This window comes from Pseudogymnoascus destructans, assembly GCF_001641265.1.
Source record: "Pseudogymnoascus destructans isolate 20631-21 unplaced genomic scaffold scaffold_13, whole genome shotgun sequence".
Taxonomy (NCBI): Eukaryota; Fungi; Ascomycota; class Leotiomycetes; order Thelebolales; family Thelebolaceae; genus Pseudogymnoascus; species Pseudogymnoascus destructans.
Genome location: NW_020167532.1, coordinates 1,114,631 through 1,134,743, shown reverse-complemented (window position 1 = coordinate 1,134,743; position 20,113 = coordinate 1,114,631). Strand labels below are relative to the sequence as shown.

Here is a 20,113-nt window from a genome sequence, read left to right as displayed (position 1 = left end):
CACCGGTGAACATGTGTTGGTACCATCTGCAGTAAAGGAGGTAAGTTGTTTCTACTTATCTTACTTTATATTATTCTAATATTTATAGCTTTATATACAAGCTCCAGAGAACAGACAAAGTCTTACAGTTATAGAGACAATTTCAGCTGCTGGCATTGCACTTCCACCGTTCCTTATTATACAAGGAAAATTACACATGGAAAGTTGGTACCATGACAATCTACACGGTGATGAGAAAGTTGCAGTATGCGATTCCGGATATACAAACTCTGAGCTTGCAATGGAATATCTACAGCATTTTATTCAACATACACCGTCTATAAGAACGAAATTGTTAATAATGGACTCTCATGTCTCACATGAAGTTCCAGAGTTTATAATACTTGCACATCAACACAATATACACTTACATGTGTTTCCGTCTCATCTTATGCATATTCTACAACCGCTAGATGTTACTGTGTTTGCACAATATAAACATTGGCACCGACGTGCAATTCAACAAGCAATCCGGAATTTTGATACAGATTATAATGTTATATCTTTCTTTAGAGACTTGTCTACTATCCGTAAGCAGACATTTACAAAGGGTAACTGTATCAAGTCTTTTAGAGAGGCCACCTAACTATGAAAAGATTCAAGAGAAGGTTGCTATATATGCAAAACCAGAAGTTTTAGAAACACCACAACGTGCATTTCAAGCAAGTTATGATCTTTCAACATGGAGTCAAACATTTGATAGGATCCTTAGTTCACCGTCACGGCAAAAGTGGGCATCTTCTTATACTGAAATCCAAACTCAGTTAACAGAGGCTGAGCTGTTCCAGTCAGAGCTTGTACAAATTACTACTATTATGACTGAGCAACGACAGCGGAAGGTTAGAAGTCGGAAATCTATTCAAAAAGGTGGTGCTATTACAATTGAACATGCACGGCAAAGGATTTATGAGAAGAAGGTAAAGGAGCAACTTTTAGAAGAAGCACGGGAGAAAAGAGAGAGAACACGCATGGTGAACGTTGAGCGTAAGATGCAGCTCCGTGCTGGCATCGATGCACGGAAGGCAGAACGTACACGGAAAAAGGACCTACATGAATTTCAAAAAAGTAACCCAGACACGGAGCCACCAATTGGCTTACGTACAGAAATCATTGACCCGGACGTTACACAGAAGAAACGTGAGGAGGAGGAGGAGGCGGACCGACTGTTAGCCATCGAGGAGAGTGGGTACGTGAACTTTGCAGGCTTGGACTACGACATGATTCACGATGCAAGTGACGGTGGCTGTGATGATCAATCACTGCCTGACAATATTGATCCAAATCTTTTTTAATTATTTAATTCTATAACTTATATATATTTACAGCATTGTTACGTTGTCAGTCGTGTTCATGGTCGGTCGTGTCGCGTCGCGAGTCCGCTCCCGAAGTGTCCCACAATCGCTTTCGCGTCCCAGTTCGCTTTCGCCAACCGCCTCCAGGCGGTGGTTTGAGAACCAACGATTAGATTGTATACTGGATGTATATAAGGGCTCCGCCCGCCCGTAGTTACTCAATCAAGTCGTCAAACTCCAATTATGTGTTCAACACAAACCCGACAATCCCAGACAAGGGCTCATTGCTCCCGATATTATAATCCCTCCTAGCTCCGATATCAGCAGGATGAAGTTCCGCATTCATTACAATTTGAGCAGTGGAGTGCTGATGATAACCGACTCTTCCGCTAGTGGCACCACGGTTGGCCAGAAGCTCATTCGCAAGAATGCAACAACCCTCATGACGAAACGACGATTTTCTGTGGCAGCCAAGGCAGAATTGGATTTAGAGTAATTATCCCAGATCACTCTAGACACCTTGACCTATACCAGCAGAACTATCGGCGATATGCCGAGTGTCTTGGTTGCATACCAGATGGATTCATACCGATCCCCACACCAGGACTCCCAGACATACCACTCGGTGCAACTATTCAATTCTAGAATTTATTGGCAGAGGAAGCTTTGGGACTGTGAACACAGTGACTCGAAACAAAGATGACTATGTCTTTGCTGCCAAGGGAATCGCCGGGAAGGAAGTCGGAGGCCACATCACGTTTCCTCAAGAAGTCGAGATAATGCGCAGGCTCTCTCATGTCAGTAACCATGGGTTTCTATGAATCAATTGGTTACAAAGTGGGCTAACATTTTCAAGGATCACATCGTTAAATTTGTAGACGCCTTTATCTGAGAAAACGGCATTCAAGTTATAATGGAGCGACTGTCCATGCACCTAGAGGATTATCGACTGGCACGACCACACAAACAGTTAAGCTCTGGCGCTATCCAATCCGTGGCAAAATCTCTCTGCGGTCTCGAGTATCTCCATAATAATGGTGTAGCACACCGAGATCTCAAGCCAGAAAATATCTTAATCGCAGAGCATAACCTTGATACATAAAGTCTTTCAAGCCAACGGCCAGAACTGGAAACCTTGCGGGACGCCTTATTACATTGCAACAGAAATGCATGGAGCTAACCGTCTCAACCAAACCTTCCGCCGCACGCATAGACGGGCAGGTAGCCCTCCTCCCCAGAATTTGCACGGGTATACGCCTGCAATCGACATATGAGCGATGGGGATGATACTTCACAAACTTTTGGGGGGTGAATTTCAGCAGATTAATGACGGATGGTATGCCGAAGAGAGGGACTTCAGCAGGGCAAAAAGGCCAGCGGCAAGACTAGCGGCCAAAATGCTTGCTATTGACCTGGAGCAGCGGCCAACAGCGGCTGAGTGCCTCCAAGATCCTTGGTTGGCTATGGCAGACGATATCCCAGCGCAGTCTTAAGAGAAGCGTGTTCGCTCATTCTCTCCTCTTACTCAGAATGAGGCACAGCCACGAAAAAGGGCGCAACCCTCCATTCCAGACACCCAAGCAAGTTATTCAGGTGCTGAATCTTCGAGTGCTCCACAGACCTCGTTGAATTCTGCGGATGATGTAACGCCTCTTGGAACGGTTCGCCAAGCGGAAGGCTTAATCCAGGCCTACCAAGAAGCCCATGGTCGAAATGAGAGTGGTCCAGACGACGTCGCAATGCTCCTCAACTGGGTAAACGACCAATCTTCGTTTGAATCAGGATTCAGGAAGGTCGTAATTACAAGCAAGGCAAGTGCTTCGATCATAGTTAGACTTGGGTCCAGTGTCTGGCAGATAGACATTTGTTCGCCCACTCTGATCCCAAATAACGGTGTCAGTCACGTTTCCGCAGGCGCCGAAGGAAACAACGACGTTACTGTGAACAACACGGAATCAACGCAGGTGGTAATTGATCGAATGCTAGCAGCACTTGAGGCCAGTGGATTCTACAATCCCGCATTGCAAGAGCAGAACGAACTGGTTCAATTTTCTGGGCTCACAGCAAGGCAAGCAGCTCGACAGTCACGCAATGGCCCTAGCTCTACTGCTACAAATGCGAATAAAGCGCCTCATCATCAAAACATGGCTCTCCTAGGGGAAGATATACCAGATAAAGACCCCTCACAATCTCCTGAGTGGGTGATAGAGTTGGTCAATCACATTTTCGCGGGGCTAGATGACTGCACCTGCACTTTATTACTGGAAGCGGCCTGGGCAAGAGATTTATGGCATCACATACACCACACGGCGTCTGATCCATTCTTCCCCCAGCCAATCTGTCGGATGGCATGAGGTCGCGGGTGCAAATTGGTACGGTCTTAAAGCAGGGTGACTCATCTGGCAAGTCAAAGCAGAGTGACTTGTTTGGCAAGTCAAGGCAAAGTGATTTGTCTGGCAAGTCATCGTCGGAGGATAGCGCTTGGGATAGAGCCACCCTTCCAGTGACCCTGTCCCACTATGATGATCTCGCCGGCCATTGATATGGTCACGAAGAAGGCTAAGACAAAATTTTATTCTCTGCGTCTGGGAGTTCGGAAGACAAGTAGGTGGGGTCGGGTGGGGAGGCGGCCGGATTCTGTATATCCCGTTGGAAATCTGTCGGACGATTTAACGATATGAGATTTAATATTATGACCAATTTAGCTAGATCTACTATTGATTGATCTTGACTTTCTCGCATTAGACAACAGCTAACGTCCCCACGAAAACCAAAACGCAAAACTTAATATTGCAAGCATCCGGTTTTATTCATTTCCGACAGATTTCGATTAATATCGGCGAAAGTCCATCTTAGCCCAATATCATAGAGGGCCCCTGCACGTTTCCACACCATCAATTGGCCCTTCGCAAGAGGATTTAATCAGACTCTCATCAGTATCGCCGCATCTAAACGCAGGATCGTTGACGACAAAATTGTTTCCAACTCTTGTGTGTCCTAGGTCTTCTCCTTCCAGCATATCAGCAAGTAGCTCGTCGCTAAAGTCGTCATTGGTGCATATCGCGACATCCCCATTTTCGCCTTGCGGGCCCTCGAATTTGACGCTACCGCCAAAGGATGGTCTGAAAAAGACAAAGCCCAACTGAAATCGAATATAGGGAGATGCGCATTTTAAGTGAGAAAGGCGATGTAGGAATGTGATAGAGAGTTGTGAAAGCGTCAAATGTGGAGGGTTTGAGGATCGTGCTTTTTTTGTTGTAGTATCGTTTTGGTTTGCGATGGTTGACTAGATGCGCCGGAACAGTTCTTCAAAGGTACCTACCTACCTTTGAAGAACTGTTCCGGCGCATGATTATTGATCTTATGCAAGTTATCACAAGTGGGTAACTTGATCACTTGCCGACTTTGTCTTTGTGCGACAGTAATGAGCCTAAGATTATGATAACTGGGAGGAGTTCAATGCGCATAGATCCGACTTAGTTAATAAAACATGCAGCAGTTTTATTCTCCGTGTCACAGTGATAGCGCTGGTCGGCCAGATTATCTGTTTTGAGTTATCATGAGCATTTGTGCTGAGCTGGACGGAGACATGGCTGGGGAGGTGCGTCACGCAACCTCTCTCGACGTAAAGGTTTTCTTAAATTTTGTCCAGGCTGCCCACTGTGCGACTATAAACAATAGCATTGAACAAAAAATGACATACTTAGTTGATGATCAACCGATCATCAATACCACCATGTGTGTGTGGATGTGTGATGTGTGACAGTTTGGAGACCAGACTGAGAATGTCTACGGCATGAATATGGCAATATTTTCATTTGAACGGGCTGCTTCGTGGCGGCAACGTTGTGAAAAGGGGCTTCGCTATTGGGGCACAATGCCAAAGATTAAAGTGAGTAAATACTTACTGTGCGTTGCCGTTCTTACTTTATAATCCCGAGAACATCACAGATCGTCGACATTGGCCCGAGACCTATGCTGAGTATGAGCTCGCCAGCGCAAGCCATCTTGCTCTTTCTGGCTCTTTTCAGGTAAATACTGTAATATGGAATCCACAATAGCAATGGACGAGAGTTCCTTCTTTCATTCCTTCCATCCTCTTTCCACCAACTCACTCATCGCTCTTTCCTTCACTGGCTGGCTGCCTACCACCTTTCCTCCGATCGGTAAGTGCTATGTCAATCAAAATAACTACACGTTCTACTTGTCAACCATCCTTCTCCGTCATCCTTCATCAATATCCTCACCACCATCCTTACTGTATATCCCGCTCCTTCTTACTGCGCAGCCATTCTTTCCAACCATCTCCATCTCCTCATTTTGCGCTGCTTCTTGGTATCCCGAGAATTTTCTTACCTGATATCGACTATTACCGGCCGTTCAATATTCATTCCTTTGTTACACTTTTCCCCTTTTAGGATATAGATTTGGATATAAACAATCGGGAGAAGGCGATAATTGGTTTGGGATGAGGTTGGACAGAAGACTGTGCATTCTCTGGGGTCACCTGGAGTGATCTTCTCCCATCGCCGTCGACACTTCTACTTTACGATACGCGGCATCTGCATCTTTACGGTCCCAATAATTTTCATTCTCGCTGTTCTATGTGGCCCTTGACCCTACACATAAGATCATTGTGGGCGCTGGAGGCTGGGGAACAGCGAAGGATTCCCCTCTGCTCAAGTCTGAGAGTCAAATACTTCCTCCCGTTACGCAGCTCTAGAATACACACCTCCGCCCGACCATGCATTCACTACATCTAGCTTCGAGTTCAAACACTAGGCCCTCTTCCAGAACGTTAGATGCAAACAATTCCACGAAACAACATGGAATTCCCACTCAAACAACTCGGATAAAACAATACAGTCCGTCCACCCTTTATGATTTGCCTCCATCGGCAAATGTCCTGAGGGCGACGAGCAATCAGAGTCACACATGCGCTATCCGCGGTAGAAGACGAGCTCCCATAATATCATTAACTACTCCCATGCAGTCTCGCAGACTGCCTACTCCACCAGGAGTAGTCGGCGCCACGAGCATTGGTGCAGCAGAAGCTATCCGTCAACACAATTCTCGGTGGTATGCAAGAGAAAGCCTCGAAGAGGCTTTCTACGACTGCCCGGAGACTAGCGTTGGGTTCTTAACGCCGTCACTCAACCAATCGCACAGTGATCCGCCGAGTAGGGATGACGATGACCCAACTGAAGATACGATTCGTATCTTCTGCTGCTATCTGCCAAAGATTCATCTTCCGCAGCTTCAGGGTATTCCTTGCTTGGGGTTTTCACTTGCAAAGGGTAGGCCGATAATAGTAAGCGCCAGCAGTCATGCTGCCCCTGTTGAACTGCCCCCAAGAGCCTGGCGCAAGAAGTCAGCTTCTGTTGCGAATGATGAGGCCATTCCCTCTCTTGGAAATTCGAAACCTGTTACCACTATGGTGAAAAGGTCTATGAGCTTCATCCGAGGCACCAAGGTTGGGTCTCTTGGCCGAAGTGATGGCACTATTACTGTCTGCCGCAATGCATTATTCAGCCGTGGGAGACGAACCGATACGGTATCTGAGATGGCTATAAAACGAAATACCCAAGGCAATATACGACATCAGATGGAACTGCCCACAATAGTCACTCTCCGACGCGCCATTGCTGTTCTAAACACTCTCGCCCAGCCCCGTATGGGCCATTTCAGCGCTGACATGACCGACTCTGCCATGCTTCGCGAATACCGTCGCAGCATTCGATCGATGGCATTGCCGGACGAGTATTTGATTACATCTGAGGAGATTAGAAGTTTGAAAAACCAGATGAAGAGCAGATTTATTGAACCGGTTCCAAAACAGACTACCTTGCTCAAGAAGAAGAGATCCTTGGTTGGGCTTGGTTGGAAGGGAAGAATCAAGAAATCGAGCAGCGGATCCGTGGTTTGGTTTGGAGCTCCGCGCAAAAATCTCCAGTCGAGAGCCGCGCTCTCCATTTCAAATACCTATACAGAATCGGTGTCAGTCCTAAACCGCGGGCGAAGGAGCCATTTTGTGTCTCATATTGCTCAGCGAACGAGCATTATCCCCATGCTGATGACGGGGAAGAGTATATATGAACTAGTCTGGGAAAATGACGGCAAACCGCAGAACCTGTTTTCGTCGACATGGAGCCTTGCGACTATTCTGGCGCAGGTCGATTTGGCGACTTGGTCTCGTAACTCATATCGCCAAGAGCCCGACCCAGCCCCCATTGAAGATAGAGCATCATATGACGGCGGAACTGCAATCACCGGTATAAAGAGAACATTTAAGACCACCTGGGAACACCATTCCGAGAAGGCTTCAGATGTCCCTTATGACATCGACAAATCTCTCTCACTCTCCGAGGTGAATATTCCAAGCTATGTGACTCAGCAGTTTTCCATCTGCACACCAAAACCCATCGCCGATGGTGTATGGCTCCCGCCAATTTCGACCTTTGAAGCACCATTGATTGAAATTCCGGATGCCAATCTACACACCTCGGCGCTGGACTCCGGCCCTACTGATAGCATTTGGAAACATTACCATGTCTCTTTGAATACACAATCTTTGCATCCACTGTTAGGAAAACAAGGGTTAGCGGCAGCGGTAACTACTTCGCAACCCAAACCATCGCTATGGGGACATTCCACACAAAGTCTAGTGAGAGTCCCAGTAGGCTCATGGCCAAAGCCGTCACTATGGAGCAGCGACGTCGCAGTCTCGGGTCAGATGAATGTCACATGCGGTGGCAGAGAGTCAACAGCAGAAAATACTGCGAGGCTATGGAAGCGAGCCTCAGCGCGTCGTCTGCGAAGTACTCTGGGTATGGGAAGCGGTGAGAGCTGGAGACGTGTGGTGGGCGTAGAAAATATCAAGGATGCGGAGATCGATAGTGCTCTGTTATCTGTTGCAGAGACCCTGGATGATGTGTCTATTATCTCTGAAGATGTGGAAAGTGATGGGTCATGGAAGAGAGATGCAATATCTCGGAAAGGGAAAAGGAGGTTGTTGAGGAGGATTAGCCAGAGGGCCGGGCGTACCCGACAAAAATTGATTGCGGCACGAGAAGAAAAAGCTAGGCAGGAGACAGAGGATGAAAAAGACAAGGGGGGAGTTGCTGAGGGCGATTATCCTTCTGAGAAGGCGGTCGACCAACGCGGGACGCTGGAAGAGAAGTCGAAGTATGCGGGACCGGGAATAGTGGATGAGAAGCTACGACCACGCCTAGCAGGAGCTATATGAATTTGTATGGAAGCAACAGAGCTGCTGATCGGAAGACTGGGGATTAACTGCCCCTGAAGCTCGAGGGTGGATCGCGGACTAAGCGTTAGTGTTACTACGATTGTGTAGGGTGGCTGTATTGTAATGCAGACGACTGTCATATCACCAATAAAAATTGCTGGGACTAAAGGATAGAAAGTGGCATCAATAACGTAGGTCGTGGCGAAACGGGACGGATGGCGTAATAGGACGCTTTGCCACGGCCACCCGCACCCACGAAACCACCAGACTACCACTACCACCAAAAATTGAAAAATAGTTCTACCATTATTATGCCAATTCATCTAAATCACGTCTCATCTATGTTGTAGGTCTTGTAGTTTTCGATTTTTTGCTCTGTTATGAGGCTCTTGTATGTGTCAAACCACCCCCTTAACACCTCTTTTGTAGCCCTATTCATCCTTTATGCCTCAACCCTCCTTCCTAACTTAACACGCAAGTTAGGGTGCCTTTGAATAAATCGCAGAACCCAATCTTGCCTAAGAGGTAACTTGGGTATTTGAGGTTGAAGTTGTTAAGTTAATAGAGCTTCTAATTCCTCTGATTTTCGACTTTGCGTACCATAATTGATTGATAGGTGTGTTAGGTGACTACTCCAATTTGGTGGAGTGCAGGTGGCCGTGGCAAAGCGTCCCGTTACGCCATCCGTCCCATTACTCCACGACCTACGTTAGGTCGCGCACTAGACTGGTAGGAATCAATTATTATTACATTCCATCCGATTACTTGGGAACTGCCACTTTCATTGGCTTGTAAGATGGAGAACATCATACGTCTGTGCAAGTCTTCTCAGTTGGATACATGATCTGGTCATCTATATGTGTATAACATTCTCCCATGCACACCCGTCTCCTTCCCACCCCCAAAACACCACCAAGCCAGCCGTCACCCCTCCCTTCAAACCAGTCGGCAAGCCAAAATGCCACGCCCACAGCAGACAAACAGCCCAAAAAAAACATCAACTCCTCCCTAGCAAACTAAATAATCGTGGTATAAATCATTCATCCCTCCTCATAAATCCCACACCTCGCAGCTACAACTCCTCAATCCTCTCCCACTCCTTACACTTCCCAAACCCGAACCGGGTCCTCTTCTTACACCGCTCTTTGGGGGTCGGAGCCAAAGGGGATGTCGGCTTTGGATCCGCACACACGAAGCTGAACCATTTGTAGGTGTGGCATTTTGTCGTTGTGGTTGGACCCGTAGGGTTGGGCATGGCGGTTGGGACGGAGGGGGGAGAGGTGAGCGGGGGTGGAGAGGTGGGGTTGCGGCAGCCCCACCAGCCGGGGGTGGCGCAGGTGGTTGTGGGTGGGGGGCCAGTGGGAGAGGGGTCGTTGCAGCCGCCGAAGTAACCAGGGGAGGTGCAGGTTGTTGATTCTGGGGAGGTAGTGACGGGGTCAGTGAGATCGTTGCAGCCTCCGAAGAAGCCGGGGGATGTACAGGTTGTAGAGGAGGTAGGAGGAGAGGTAGTGACTGGGTCGGTCAAGTCGTTGCACCCGCCGAAGAAGCCCAGGGATGTGCATGTTGTTGAAATTGTGCTAGTGGTGGTGGGGGATGTAGGAGTTGGAGTTGGGACGGCGGTTCTGGAGGGGGTGGCGGGGGTTGTTGTTGATGTTCTGTCGTTGCAGCCGAACCAGCCGGGTGTCTTGCACGTTGTTGTTGTCGCGGTAGATGTGGTTTTGCTTGTCGCCGTTCCAGTTGCGGTCGTCGTTTCATCGAGACATCCCCACCATCCGGGTGTTTTGCATGTCTCCGTCCTCGTACGCGTCCTTGTAGACGACGTCTTCGATTTCGTGGTTGTGGTTGTCTCGGAGCTGTTGCTCTCGTAGAACTTCCATAGCGGGCAGTCAACGCACTCCGGTGTGATGACACATTTCGGTCCGGTGTCATATTTGACCAACACCGTGTCAATGACGGAGCGGATCGAGTGAGAAGAGAGGGAAACGCGCCAACCAAGATCGCCTACGACGTCGTAGGCGCACTCTTGGCCAGAATGACAGGCAGTTTCCATGGCGTAGCCAGCGAACGAGCAGAGTGATGTCACCCCATTACAGGTCCCAAGGAAGACGGGGTCGGCGGTGTGGCCAATGTGGTAGGTCCCAGTATATCCGCGTCTTCGTAGTTCATCACCACCCATGGGTGGTGGCAAGGGTAGTCCAAGGCGCTTGGCTGCAAGGTTGTCCGGAGGAGACTCAAAGGTAACAGTTGGTAACCCATAGGTCATTCCAAGCAAACTACTCACGGCACCTCCAAGGGAATGGCCGCTGACCCAGATGTTGGACGTAGGGTATAATGCAGTAACGTTTGAGTATAACTCTCGTGCTGCTTGGTAGTACCTGTTCTCTTGCCGCAGGTTTTGGACGACGCAGGTGTTGTTGCAGGAGTATGTGGATGTTGCGCAGTCGCAAACCTTTCGCCACGTCAGCTGACCCTGTTGCCCACAGCAGCAGCTGAAAAATAGGTTGTCATTCTCCTTGTCATCCTTCGTTGTCTCTTGTCCATCAAAGACAGCCATGCTTGTGCCCTTCAAGCTGATGATTATTGTCGAGTTCTTGTCATTTGCCCATATATGTCCCCGGAGACCGTCTCCTTCCCAGCCAAAGTCCGTTGAATTGTGGAAGTGGCTAATGTTCTCCCAGCCTCTTAGATTGGGTTCCAGGACATATGCTGCTGCTGCCATCTCTGCCATGCTGACTACTGTTGCCTTGTCTGAAATATCCGGCCCCTCGGTCTCATCCACTGTCCAGGCAGATGCCGATAGTGATACTACCTCTCCATGCTCTCGTGCTGCTGCTATCATTGGGTCTATCACTGATGGCCTTCGATCCGCTAACCGTTGCATCTTCAGCGGCGCGCTTCGGATCATAAGTGGAGGCAACTCTTGCGGCCGGCCATCCTCGGACGTGGTATATAACTGTGCTTCCGGATTGAGGACATCCTGCCGCCTATGCAACGTTGGGTATCTGCTCCCGCCATGATGGAATATATGCCGAAGAGACTAGACACACGGATTCTGTTAGCCCACTGCACTCACTGTAACTACAATAGGCTTCCACAGCAAGAGCCGACTTACGAATCGTTCAGCGCCACCCTGTGGGTCGTCAACTGCCTGACCCGGGAATGACGGCGGAATAGCTGGGAGCCCCTCCCCTCCTAGGTGTATTTGGGCTCCGTTGTCTTGTTGGGCAACAACCGGAGTGTGCAATGCTAAGAACGATAACAACAGTCCGGCTGTGACTCTGCCCGCCGAGCGGCACTTGAAAGAGAGGTTGCCGTCTGAAATCATCGTATAATATAGGGACTATATGGCCTAGAAGTCGCAGCAGGGCCCCGATCTGCTACGTCTGATGTTATTTCAGGCCTGCAGAAGTCGTGTTCTTGTGTTGTGAGGTGGTGAAGGTTGAGGGCTGAATGCCGACGGTATCGATAGGTTGAGGCGAATCGATGGGTACTGCCTGGGTTGGCTGACCAGCGCTGTGTGACGTATGGTGGGGCGCGATTTGATTGGCTGCTGGCCCCGATACGCGTCCCTCACTGGTCCAGCACGTGACCCATGGCTGCCACCTGTGAAGACAACATAGTTGGAGTGTACAATGAGAAGCATAAAGCGCAGTATTGTTAGTATATAGTAACATCTGTGAAGCCAAATAAAATAAATAATATACAGCATATATCAGAGCTATGGGCCATCATAGATGAATAACTCATCGTTGTCTTATCAAGTGTCGGTGGATAAGATAAGACTGAGGATCAAGGCCGTAATTTCCATAGCTACTCTGTCCCATCCCTGGAGACACCTCTCGAGAATCAACATCACTGCCTCAACGGCATGGAATCACCCTGTGCCATGCTAGAACTGCTATAAAGCATTGAGCTGTTATATTTCTTCACACACTCTCTCGTTTTACAGCTCCTTGGTCCCTGACGTTCCGACGTGCATGACGATTCCCCCAAGCACCTCCCCAGGTAGCACGCACAACTAGGCAAGCTATCCCAACTCTACTCTTCAGGGCGATCTTCTAACAAGAATCATCCACAGGCCTCCAATGGCACCAAAGACGCCCAACAATGGCGATGAACCAGGCCGACGGCCCCTTCAAGCCTATAACTCGTTTCCTCGAATCGACTCCGACCCCAAGGACCCCTCACGACGGACTAGGGCCAGTACATCCGATGGCTCCAGCCCAAAAGCCAGTTATGAAAAGGACGCTGAATATTCGAAACAACCATCCGAGTCCGATTCGATCCCTAGCACAACCGATCGGGCAAGGAAGGGGAGCGATAAGAGTGGTGAATTAGATACCTCGGAGCTTCCGTCAGATTTCGATGCACTTCCAGTCGAGCTCATTAGCTTGACGGATACGTAAGACTTTACATAGCAGTCAAGTGTGCATATATTGACTTAAGATAGCTTCGTCGATTCCCTATCAGCGAAAGTCCATGCAACTCCTCCGACAGTCGACAGGTTATCCATGCTGATGCAGGACTTCTACGTCCTAGCTGCCACCCATATCAACACGCACATATCAATACTCAGTTCTCGTCAGAATCGACGGGCCTCGCCTGCTGCTTCAATCTCTTCCAAATCATCTGCTGCCAGCAGGATAAGAGCGAGGGCGGCACCAATCGGCACCAAGGATCGGCCGAAAGCTTTAGAACCTCAAGACTCCGATCAACAACTTCTGACAGTGGAGGAAATTGCGGAGAAGAAGAAGGCGAGGAAGGTGCTAGAACACAAGCGGTTGGCCTTGGAAGAGGCTGTTGAGCGGACAGTATGTGACAAGGTGTATAATAAGATATGGCGGCACCGGAGCACACAAGACGAAGCGCAGGATGAGAAGCTGCGTTCGAAAACAGCAGCGCTGGCCGTTGTGGGTATTGGACTGACAGATCTTGGCATCGACCTGGGCGGAGAAACCAGTTCAAATGACACTTCTAAGGAGGAGGAAGTGAAATCCTGGCTCGAAGGGGCCAGGCAAGAGCTTCTTCTGATGAATTCCGATACGTCGCCATTGGGCAAACTCCAACATCTCAAGGCTGCACACAAGTGCATAGTCGAAACACTCTCGCACTTCCACCCTTCCTCATCGGCAGACGAAATAATGCCAATGCTGATTTATACCTTGATCACCTCCCCAACCGAAGATTTAAACGTCATCAGCAATCTATACTTTATCCAGCGCTTCCGCTGCGAGTCTAAAATTGATGGAGAAGCCGCCTACTGCCTTACCAATCTTGAAGCCGCAATCACCTTCCTCGAGACTGTTGATTTGACCCAACTCCGAGCTGACGAGGCGCCATCGGGACCTCCCAAGTCGTCAAGCCGTCCAACGACTCCTCGTTTCGAATCCCCTCAGCCTATATCTGCCAGCACGCCAGCTCAGGGCGTGAGCACCCCTTCTCTAAGCCCTGCGGTCATCAGCCCACCCAGCACGGACTCCCGATCAGGCTCTGTACGCAAGTCAGATATTTCTCCATCTATCCTACGCCCTCCGCCAACAAACCGTCGACTGAGCGAGCTATTCCACCCCGCGCAGGCCCTCGGTGCAGCCGCTCAAGACGCCGTTCTCAATACCGCCGACCAGGGTATCAAGACCATTGGTAACAGCCTGGGCGAGAGTTACAACTTCCTCCTTGGGAAGCTCAAGGAGCGCCAAGAAGCCAAGCATGAAGTCGTCGTCCCCAAAACCCTGGACGAAGCCAGGAAACTCGTCGAGCCTAACCAGCCTGACGATGATGATGTAGATACCACCAGCGCCGCCTCACCAAACTCCATAGCCCCCCCGGCACCAAAATCTGACGACAAAACCATACACCTCATAGCTGACCGCCCGCCCCGCGATCGCAGCATTGACAGCGCCAGCAGCTCTGCGAGCACTAAGCGCGCTGCTCCAGGTGTCACGACACCAGCGCTGCAAGTCGCGGATGGGATCCGCATGTTGAGCAACACGTTCAACCCCATGAGCAAGTTTGCGGGCGGAATCGGGATGATGCGCGGGTTCGGGCGTGCAGCGCCTCCTACGGCAGGTAAGGAGAAGGTGGATGGCGGCGTAGAGGAGCTGACGACTGCGTTTCCTGACTTGGCTGCGGTGCTGCCCCCAGGAAAGGCGGGGGTGAAAATTGACCCGCCGATTCAGCGGTTTATGGAGGTTAGGGATCCGGGGGAGCTGAGGCTTAATGAGGTTGCGGAGTTGCTGAGGGATTATCGGAGGTTAGCAGGGTCGCTAAAGGAGTTAGGTGCGCTGTGATGTGGATGGATGCGGTGAGATGTTATTTCCGTGCATAGTTTCTGTTGTTATTTTGCATTTCAGCTAGGTGTTCTTGGTGGCATTGGTATTATGGGTTGGTTGGGCTTAGATGCATTTCCCATGATTCATGCATGGCATATGAATATTGATTGTCACAAAAGGCCATGCACGTAGAATCTTTAGAATATCTATATCATGATTTGATATTATGACCAATGTAGCTACCATTGTCCAACTCCTTGATTCTCTCGCCTTCTTGCTTTCATATCTATAAAAAAGGCAGACTTGCTCGTTGATGTACCACCAATCGCGTAGCAAATTGTCTGGAAGTCGCCAAAATTCTCATTGTTTTGGCATCATCGGCTACCTTCTACTCCTATTCGTATCCAACAACAGCGTCGCAGGCGAAGCGAAAATCATTGGAGAAAATTTTGTTTCCAACCCTTGCGTACTGTAGGTTTACTTGCAGTATATCAGCAAGTCCCTTGTCGTCGTATTTGTCGCTGACGCATGTCATGATGTGCTGGGCCCCACAGCGTCCTCGGTGGTCACACTACCACCGAGGACGCTGTGGAATACAGAGAGATCTGCATTTTAAACGAGGAGGGTAGTGTAAGAGTGTAGTGTTGAGAGTTGTAAACGCCGTTAAATGTAGAGGGGGCTAAGGAGGAGGGTGATGTAGGGGTTGTGATGGTTGAGAGTTGTAAACGCCGCCCGTCAAATGTAGAGAGTTTGGGAATTGTAATTTATGATGGCTAACTAACATCAGAGGCCTTCGATCTCATATTTATAGTAATTTCGGGCTGTCACTCCCCTTGGTCTTCAATCCATAGTTTTAAGACCTGTTCTAGCTCCCCTCAAATAAAAACACTCCTGGCCTACGGTCGTAGGCTCGCATCACTTCCTACGACTCATCCAATGTAACAAAGCTGGGTCTTTTCCAGCGCATGATGCCTGCCCCTATACCTTGATTATTAGGTAATAGTTCAATGTGTACAGAGTTGACTCAGTTGATAAACCGTTTTGGTCTTTGTTATAACTGATAGTGGCAGAGTTGGCTGGTTAGACACATCTATGTTTGGCCATCACACAGGTTTGTACTAGGCTGAACTGAAACATGGCCAGCCGCCGCCCATTGTACGACTATAAACAATATCGTCAAATGAATAATGACATATGGGTGGTATGTTGACCATCAGATACTTCTAGATATGTTGCGACTTGAAGGCCAGTGTCTACTCGTATAAGATCGCGAGATATTCATTTGGAGGGATTGACATTGTGCGGGGCTAGGGGCGCGGCGGAGTTCTGTATTTCTTGTTGGAAATTGCACGATTTTATGACATTATCATACATTCCAAAGGCGGAGCCTGTTATATCAGCGACGCATATATAAATTAAAATGACACATAAATACCCTCATTCTCAACTATATCTCGATACTCTCCTGGCGGGTAAGAGCAGGACAAAGCGCAATAAATGTAGTGTTTTGTATAAACCTTAATGTGATATTGTGCTTTAAATCGATAGAGCCAGCTAGTTGAGAAGTCTAGGAATGGTAGATTATCATCATTTGGTAGTTGATTTCTTGTAGTATATGTTCCGGCCCAGTCGCGAATAATTCATATTCGCGAATAGGCTGGCCCATTCGCGAATGGGCCAGCCCAACCACGAATATGAACCTCCGCGAGCGGGCCGGCCTATTCGCGAATGGGCCGGCCCAACCACGAATAATAGTAATAGTAAAGTAGTAATTAAGAATCTATATACTATTACCAACAGTGTCTGCTCTTGCTCGCTTCCTTCGTGGCCTCTCAACTCGTGGCCTCTCAACTAAAGCTATTTCCGTACGAGTAGCTAGACCTGATAAATTACCACAAAAAAATTCACCTCAAGCTCGAAGCCAACATTGATCATTTTCCAACACAGACTTTACAAATGAGCTACATTCAGAGTCGACTGGGAGGACTGGCAGTTCGACATGTCAATCCAAGGCTTCGACCAAACTCTACAAACAAATTGCAGACAGCAGAAGAAATTCTCAAACTTTTGGAAAAAGTCTTCAGTGATCCCGATCGAAGGCACACAGCTCAAACTGAGTATCGAAAGCTGTATCAGAGAAACAATACCTTTGCAGTGTTCTGGGCTGAGTTCCAAAGGCTCACGACAGAGCTTGATTACTCTGAAGAAACTTTGCTGGATGACTTGCACTTCAAAGTCAACCAACAGATGCAGAAAGCCTTAGTGGCTGAAGTTGGAGCTACTACACTTCACGAGTTAGCAAAGAAATGCATGCTCATCGACCAGAACATTTAGCGGATCAAGGAACAAGAAGACAAAAGGAAGCCAAAGTCATTTTCGAACAACATGGGCCAAACTCAAAATCAGGGCCAGGCACTTCGAACTTCAATCCCTCAACCTACAATGGATTCGAACATGCAAAACAAGACGCAGAAGCTGTATCAACCACCGCATCAAGATCCAGCAAAAGAAATGCTCATGAAACTTGGGAAATGCTTCATATGCCGACAAAATGGACATCGAGCTCGAGACTGTCCCCAGAAGCTCAAAGCTCAAGTGAATGAGGTATCTACAGCTGAGTCTATCATCGATTCGGAAAACGAATAGCCTCTAGACAAGTCATCACTAGAGGCAGTGCAGCCAGAATTGCAGCTTCTTCCTCGAGATCCAGTTTTGATCCGGACACCCCTTTCTTAGCTACTTGTAGAATAGGAAAATACAAAGCTATTGTCCATGCATTGATCGATACTGGTGCCACAGGTGGAAACTTCATTAATGCTGCTGATGCAGAAAGAATATGTGAAATCGAAGGGATAGCCCCAGTCGAACTTGTGAAGCCAAAACAAGTTGAAGGATTCAATGGAGAGGCTGCCCCTGCTATCACACATGCTATATATCCTCGACTACAAGTGGTAGAGCATGTGGAAAGCCTATGTCCATTATTCATTACTTCGCTGGGAAAACATTCCATCATTCTCGGGAAAGCTTGGATGAAGCAACATGGAGTTGTTCTCGATATGATCAATGATCAAGTCCTCTTCACTGGAGATTATTGCAACCATTCTATACCAGATCGAGCCCTCGAAACAGAGCCTATATCTAAAAGCGAAAGACAAAGGCCAAAGAAGAAAGCCAAAGAAATGCCTCCTCCGGAACCTGCTCTGAAAGTGGAAAAACCAAAACCTTGCACCATAGCAATGATTGGCGCAGCACCATTTCGAATGCTCATGAAGCAAAGAGGAGCTCAAGTCTTTGCTATATCAATGAAGGACATAATCGAGCACAAGAACAAGACCAAAACTGAAGAAATTGACTCTCGACTGATCCTTCTGAAGGAATTTCATGAATTTTTGGATGTTTTTTCAAAAATGGCAGCAGACAAGCTACCTCCCCATCGACCTTCAGACCATCATATTGAACTCGAAGATGATGCAAAGCTGGGATATGCACCACTCTGGAATATGTCAAAGGAAGAACTTGATTTGGTCGAAGAATATGTCTTCGAGCACTTGCCAAAAGGGTTCATTGAAGCAAGCAAAGCCCCATACTCTTCACCCATTATGTTTGTGAGAAAGCCAGGTGGTGGTCTTCGATTCTGTGTTGACTACAGGAAGCTAAATGCCATAACGAAAAAGGATCGATATCCCATACCACTCATTGATGAAACGCTGGCCCAAGTCATAGGAGCAAAATATCTCACCAAACTGGACATTCGACATGCCTTCAATCAAATTCGAATGCAGACAGAAGAAGATGAAGACCTCACTACATTCAGAACTCGATTTGGATCCTACAAATACAAGGTCATGCCCTTCGGACTCACAAATGGTCCAGCAACATTCCAGAGGTACATGAATGAAACCCTCATGGATTACCTCAACCAATTCGTCACCGCATACATGGATGACATTCTTATCTACAGTGCTACTCGAGCGGAGCATACAGAGCACATAAGGAAAGTCCTACAGAAGCTTCGAGAAGCTGGACTGCAAGCAGATATCTCAAAATGTGAGTTTTTCGTCCAAGAAACCAAATTCCTAGGACTCATAGTGGGAGTCAATGGCATTCGCATGGACCCTGCAAAGGTTCCTACTATATTGGAATGGCGAACTCCAAAATCGCTCAGGGATATGCAAGCTTTCATTGGATTCTGCAATTTCTATCGAAGGTTCATCCGAAATTACTCCAGCATCATGAGGCCATTGGTGAACCTTACCAGAAAGGATCAGATATTTGAATGGACTCATGCATGCCAAACTGCATTCGAGCTGTTGAAACAAACAGTTACAGAAGCTCCTGTCTTGAGGCATTTCGATAGAAACAAGACAGCCTATGTCGAAGCAGATTCCTCAGACTTCATCTCATCAAGGAGTCTTGTCACAAAAAGATGATCAAGGGGTTCTACATCCAGTGGCATACTTCTCGAAAAAGCTAGCACCTGCAGAATGCAATTACGAGATATATGACAAGGAATTGCTTTCAATCATCAGATGTTTCGAAGCATGGAGACCAGAACTTGAAGGGACAGATTTTCCAGTCCAAGTCTTGTCTGATCACAAAAGCTTGGAATACTTCATGTCCACCAAGAAGCTGACAAGGAGACAAGCTCGATGGGCTGAATTCCTCTCTCCATACAACTTCCAGATCATCTATAGGCCTGGGAAGCAAAATGGAAAAGCAGATGCTTTGACTCGAAGGCCTGGTGAGAGACCAGAAGGCAATGATGAGGATGATCGACAAAAGCAACAGCTTCAGGTGTTGCTACCACCTTCGAGGCTACATCCAGACATTCAGAAACTCAAAGAACAAGGCCAAACAGCTCAGCTATCTCCAGTGGAAACTCATATCAGAGAAATGACAATTCTTGAGAAAATCCAAAAGTCTCAACTGGAAGACAAATTCTGCAAGGCTACACTACAGAAGCTTGAGAATGGTGATCGAACAAGCAAAGAGGTTGCATTGGCTTATTGCGAACTCAAAAACGGCATGCTAGAATATTAAAATCGAGTTTGGGTGCCAGAAACCATTCAGGTGGACTTGTTGAGAAAAGTTCATGAACAACCTTCTATGGGACATCCAGGAGCTGGAAAGATGCTGCGAGTCATGAAACAGCACTATTACTGGCCAAACATGGACAAAACAATTATTCGATATATCAAAAACTGCCATAGTTGTCGAAGATCGAAACCATCTCGAGATTCCTACAATGGACTTCTACAACCAATCCC

At 47.9% G+C, this 20,113-nt stretch overlaps 4 protein-coding genes across 4 annotated transcripts; 3 read left to right on the top strand and 1 right to left on the bottom strand.

Annotated features, from left to right (window-relative positions):
- Positions 1–2,728: 2,728 nt before the first annotated feature.
- VC83_05484 (uncharacterized protein) lies at positions 2,729–3,685 on the top strand (the record flags this gene model as incomplete). The annotated part of the gene is made up of 2 exons (XM_024469106.1): positions 2,729–2,787; positions 2,941–3,685. The coding sequence occupies 2 exons, from the start codon at positions 2,729–2,731 to the stop codon at positions 3,683–3,685; spliced, it is 804 nt and encodes a 267-aa protein (XP_024323219.1).
- A 2,187-nt stretch (positions 3,686–5,872) lies between these two features.
- On the top strand, positions 5,873–8,819 carry VC83_05483 (uncharacterized protein). The gene has a single exon (XM_024469105.1). It carries the CDS (start codon positions 6,076–6,078, stop codon positions 8,575–8,577), a length of 2,502 nt encoding a protein of 833 aa, XP_024323216.1. The 5' UTR covers positions 5,873–6,075; the 3' UTR covers positions 8,578–8,819.
- Positions 8,820–9,065: 246 nt separating this feature from the next.
- ATG15 (Putative lipase atg15) lies at positions 9,066–12,234 on the bottom strand. The gene is made up of 2 exons (XM_024469104.1): positions 11,690–12,234; positions 9,066–11,614 (listed from the first exon to the last, which is right to left on the bottom strand). Exons 1-2 carry the CDS (start codon positions 11,900–11,902, stop codon positions 9,650–9,652), a joined length of 2,178 nt encoding a protein of 725 aa, XP_024323215.1. The 5' UTR covers positions 11,903–12,234; the 3' UTR covers positions 9,066–9,649.
- Positions 12,235–15,074, top strand: VC83_05481 (uncharacterized protein). Its single transcript, XM_024469103.1, has 3 exons — positions 12,235–12,599; positions 12,656–12,979; positions 13,028–15,074. Exons 2-3 carry the CDS (start codon positions 12,663–12,665, stop codon positions 14,862–14,864), a joined length of 2,154 nt encoding a protein of 717 aa, XP_024323218.1. The 5' UTR covers positions 12,235–12,599; positions 12,656–12,662; the 3' UTR covers positions 14,865–15,074.
- The last annotated feature ends 5,039 nt before the right edge of the window (positions 15,075–20,113 follow it).

Coding starts and splice junctions, on each gene's coding strand:
- VC83_05483 (XM_024469105.1), top strand. CDS start 6,076: ATGCATTCACTACATCTAGCTTCGAGTTCAAACACTAGGCCCTCTTCC.
- ATG15 (XM_024469104.1), bottom strand. CDS start 11,902: ATGATTTCAGACGGCAACCTCTCTTTCAAGTGCCGCTCGGCGGGCAGA. Junction 11,615..11,689: donor AGGGTGGCGCTGAACGATTC/GTAAGTCGGCTC, acceptor CCGTGTGTCTAG/TCTCTTCGGCATATATTCCA.
- VC83_05481 (XM_024469103.1), top strand. CDS start 12,663: ATGGCACCAAAGACGCCCAACAATGGCGATGAACCAGGCCGACGGCCC. Junction 12,980..13,027: donor CTCATTAGCTTGACGGATAC/GTAAGACTTTAC, acceptor GACTTAAGATAG/CTTCGTCGATTCCCTATCAG.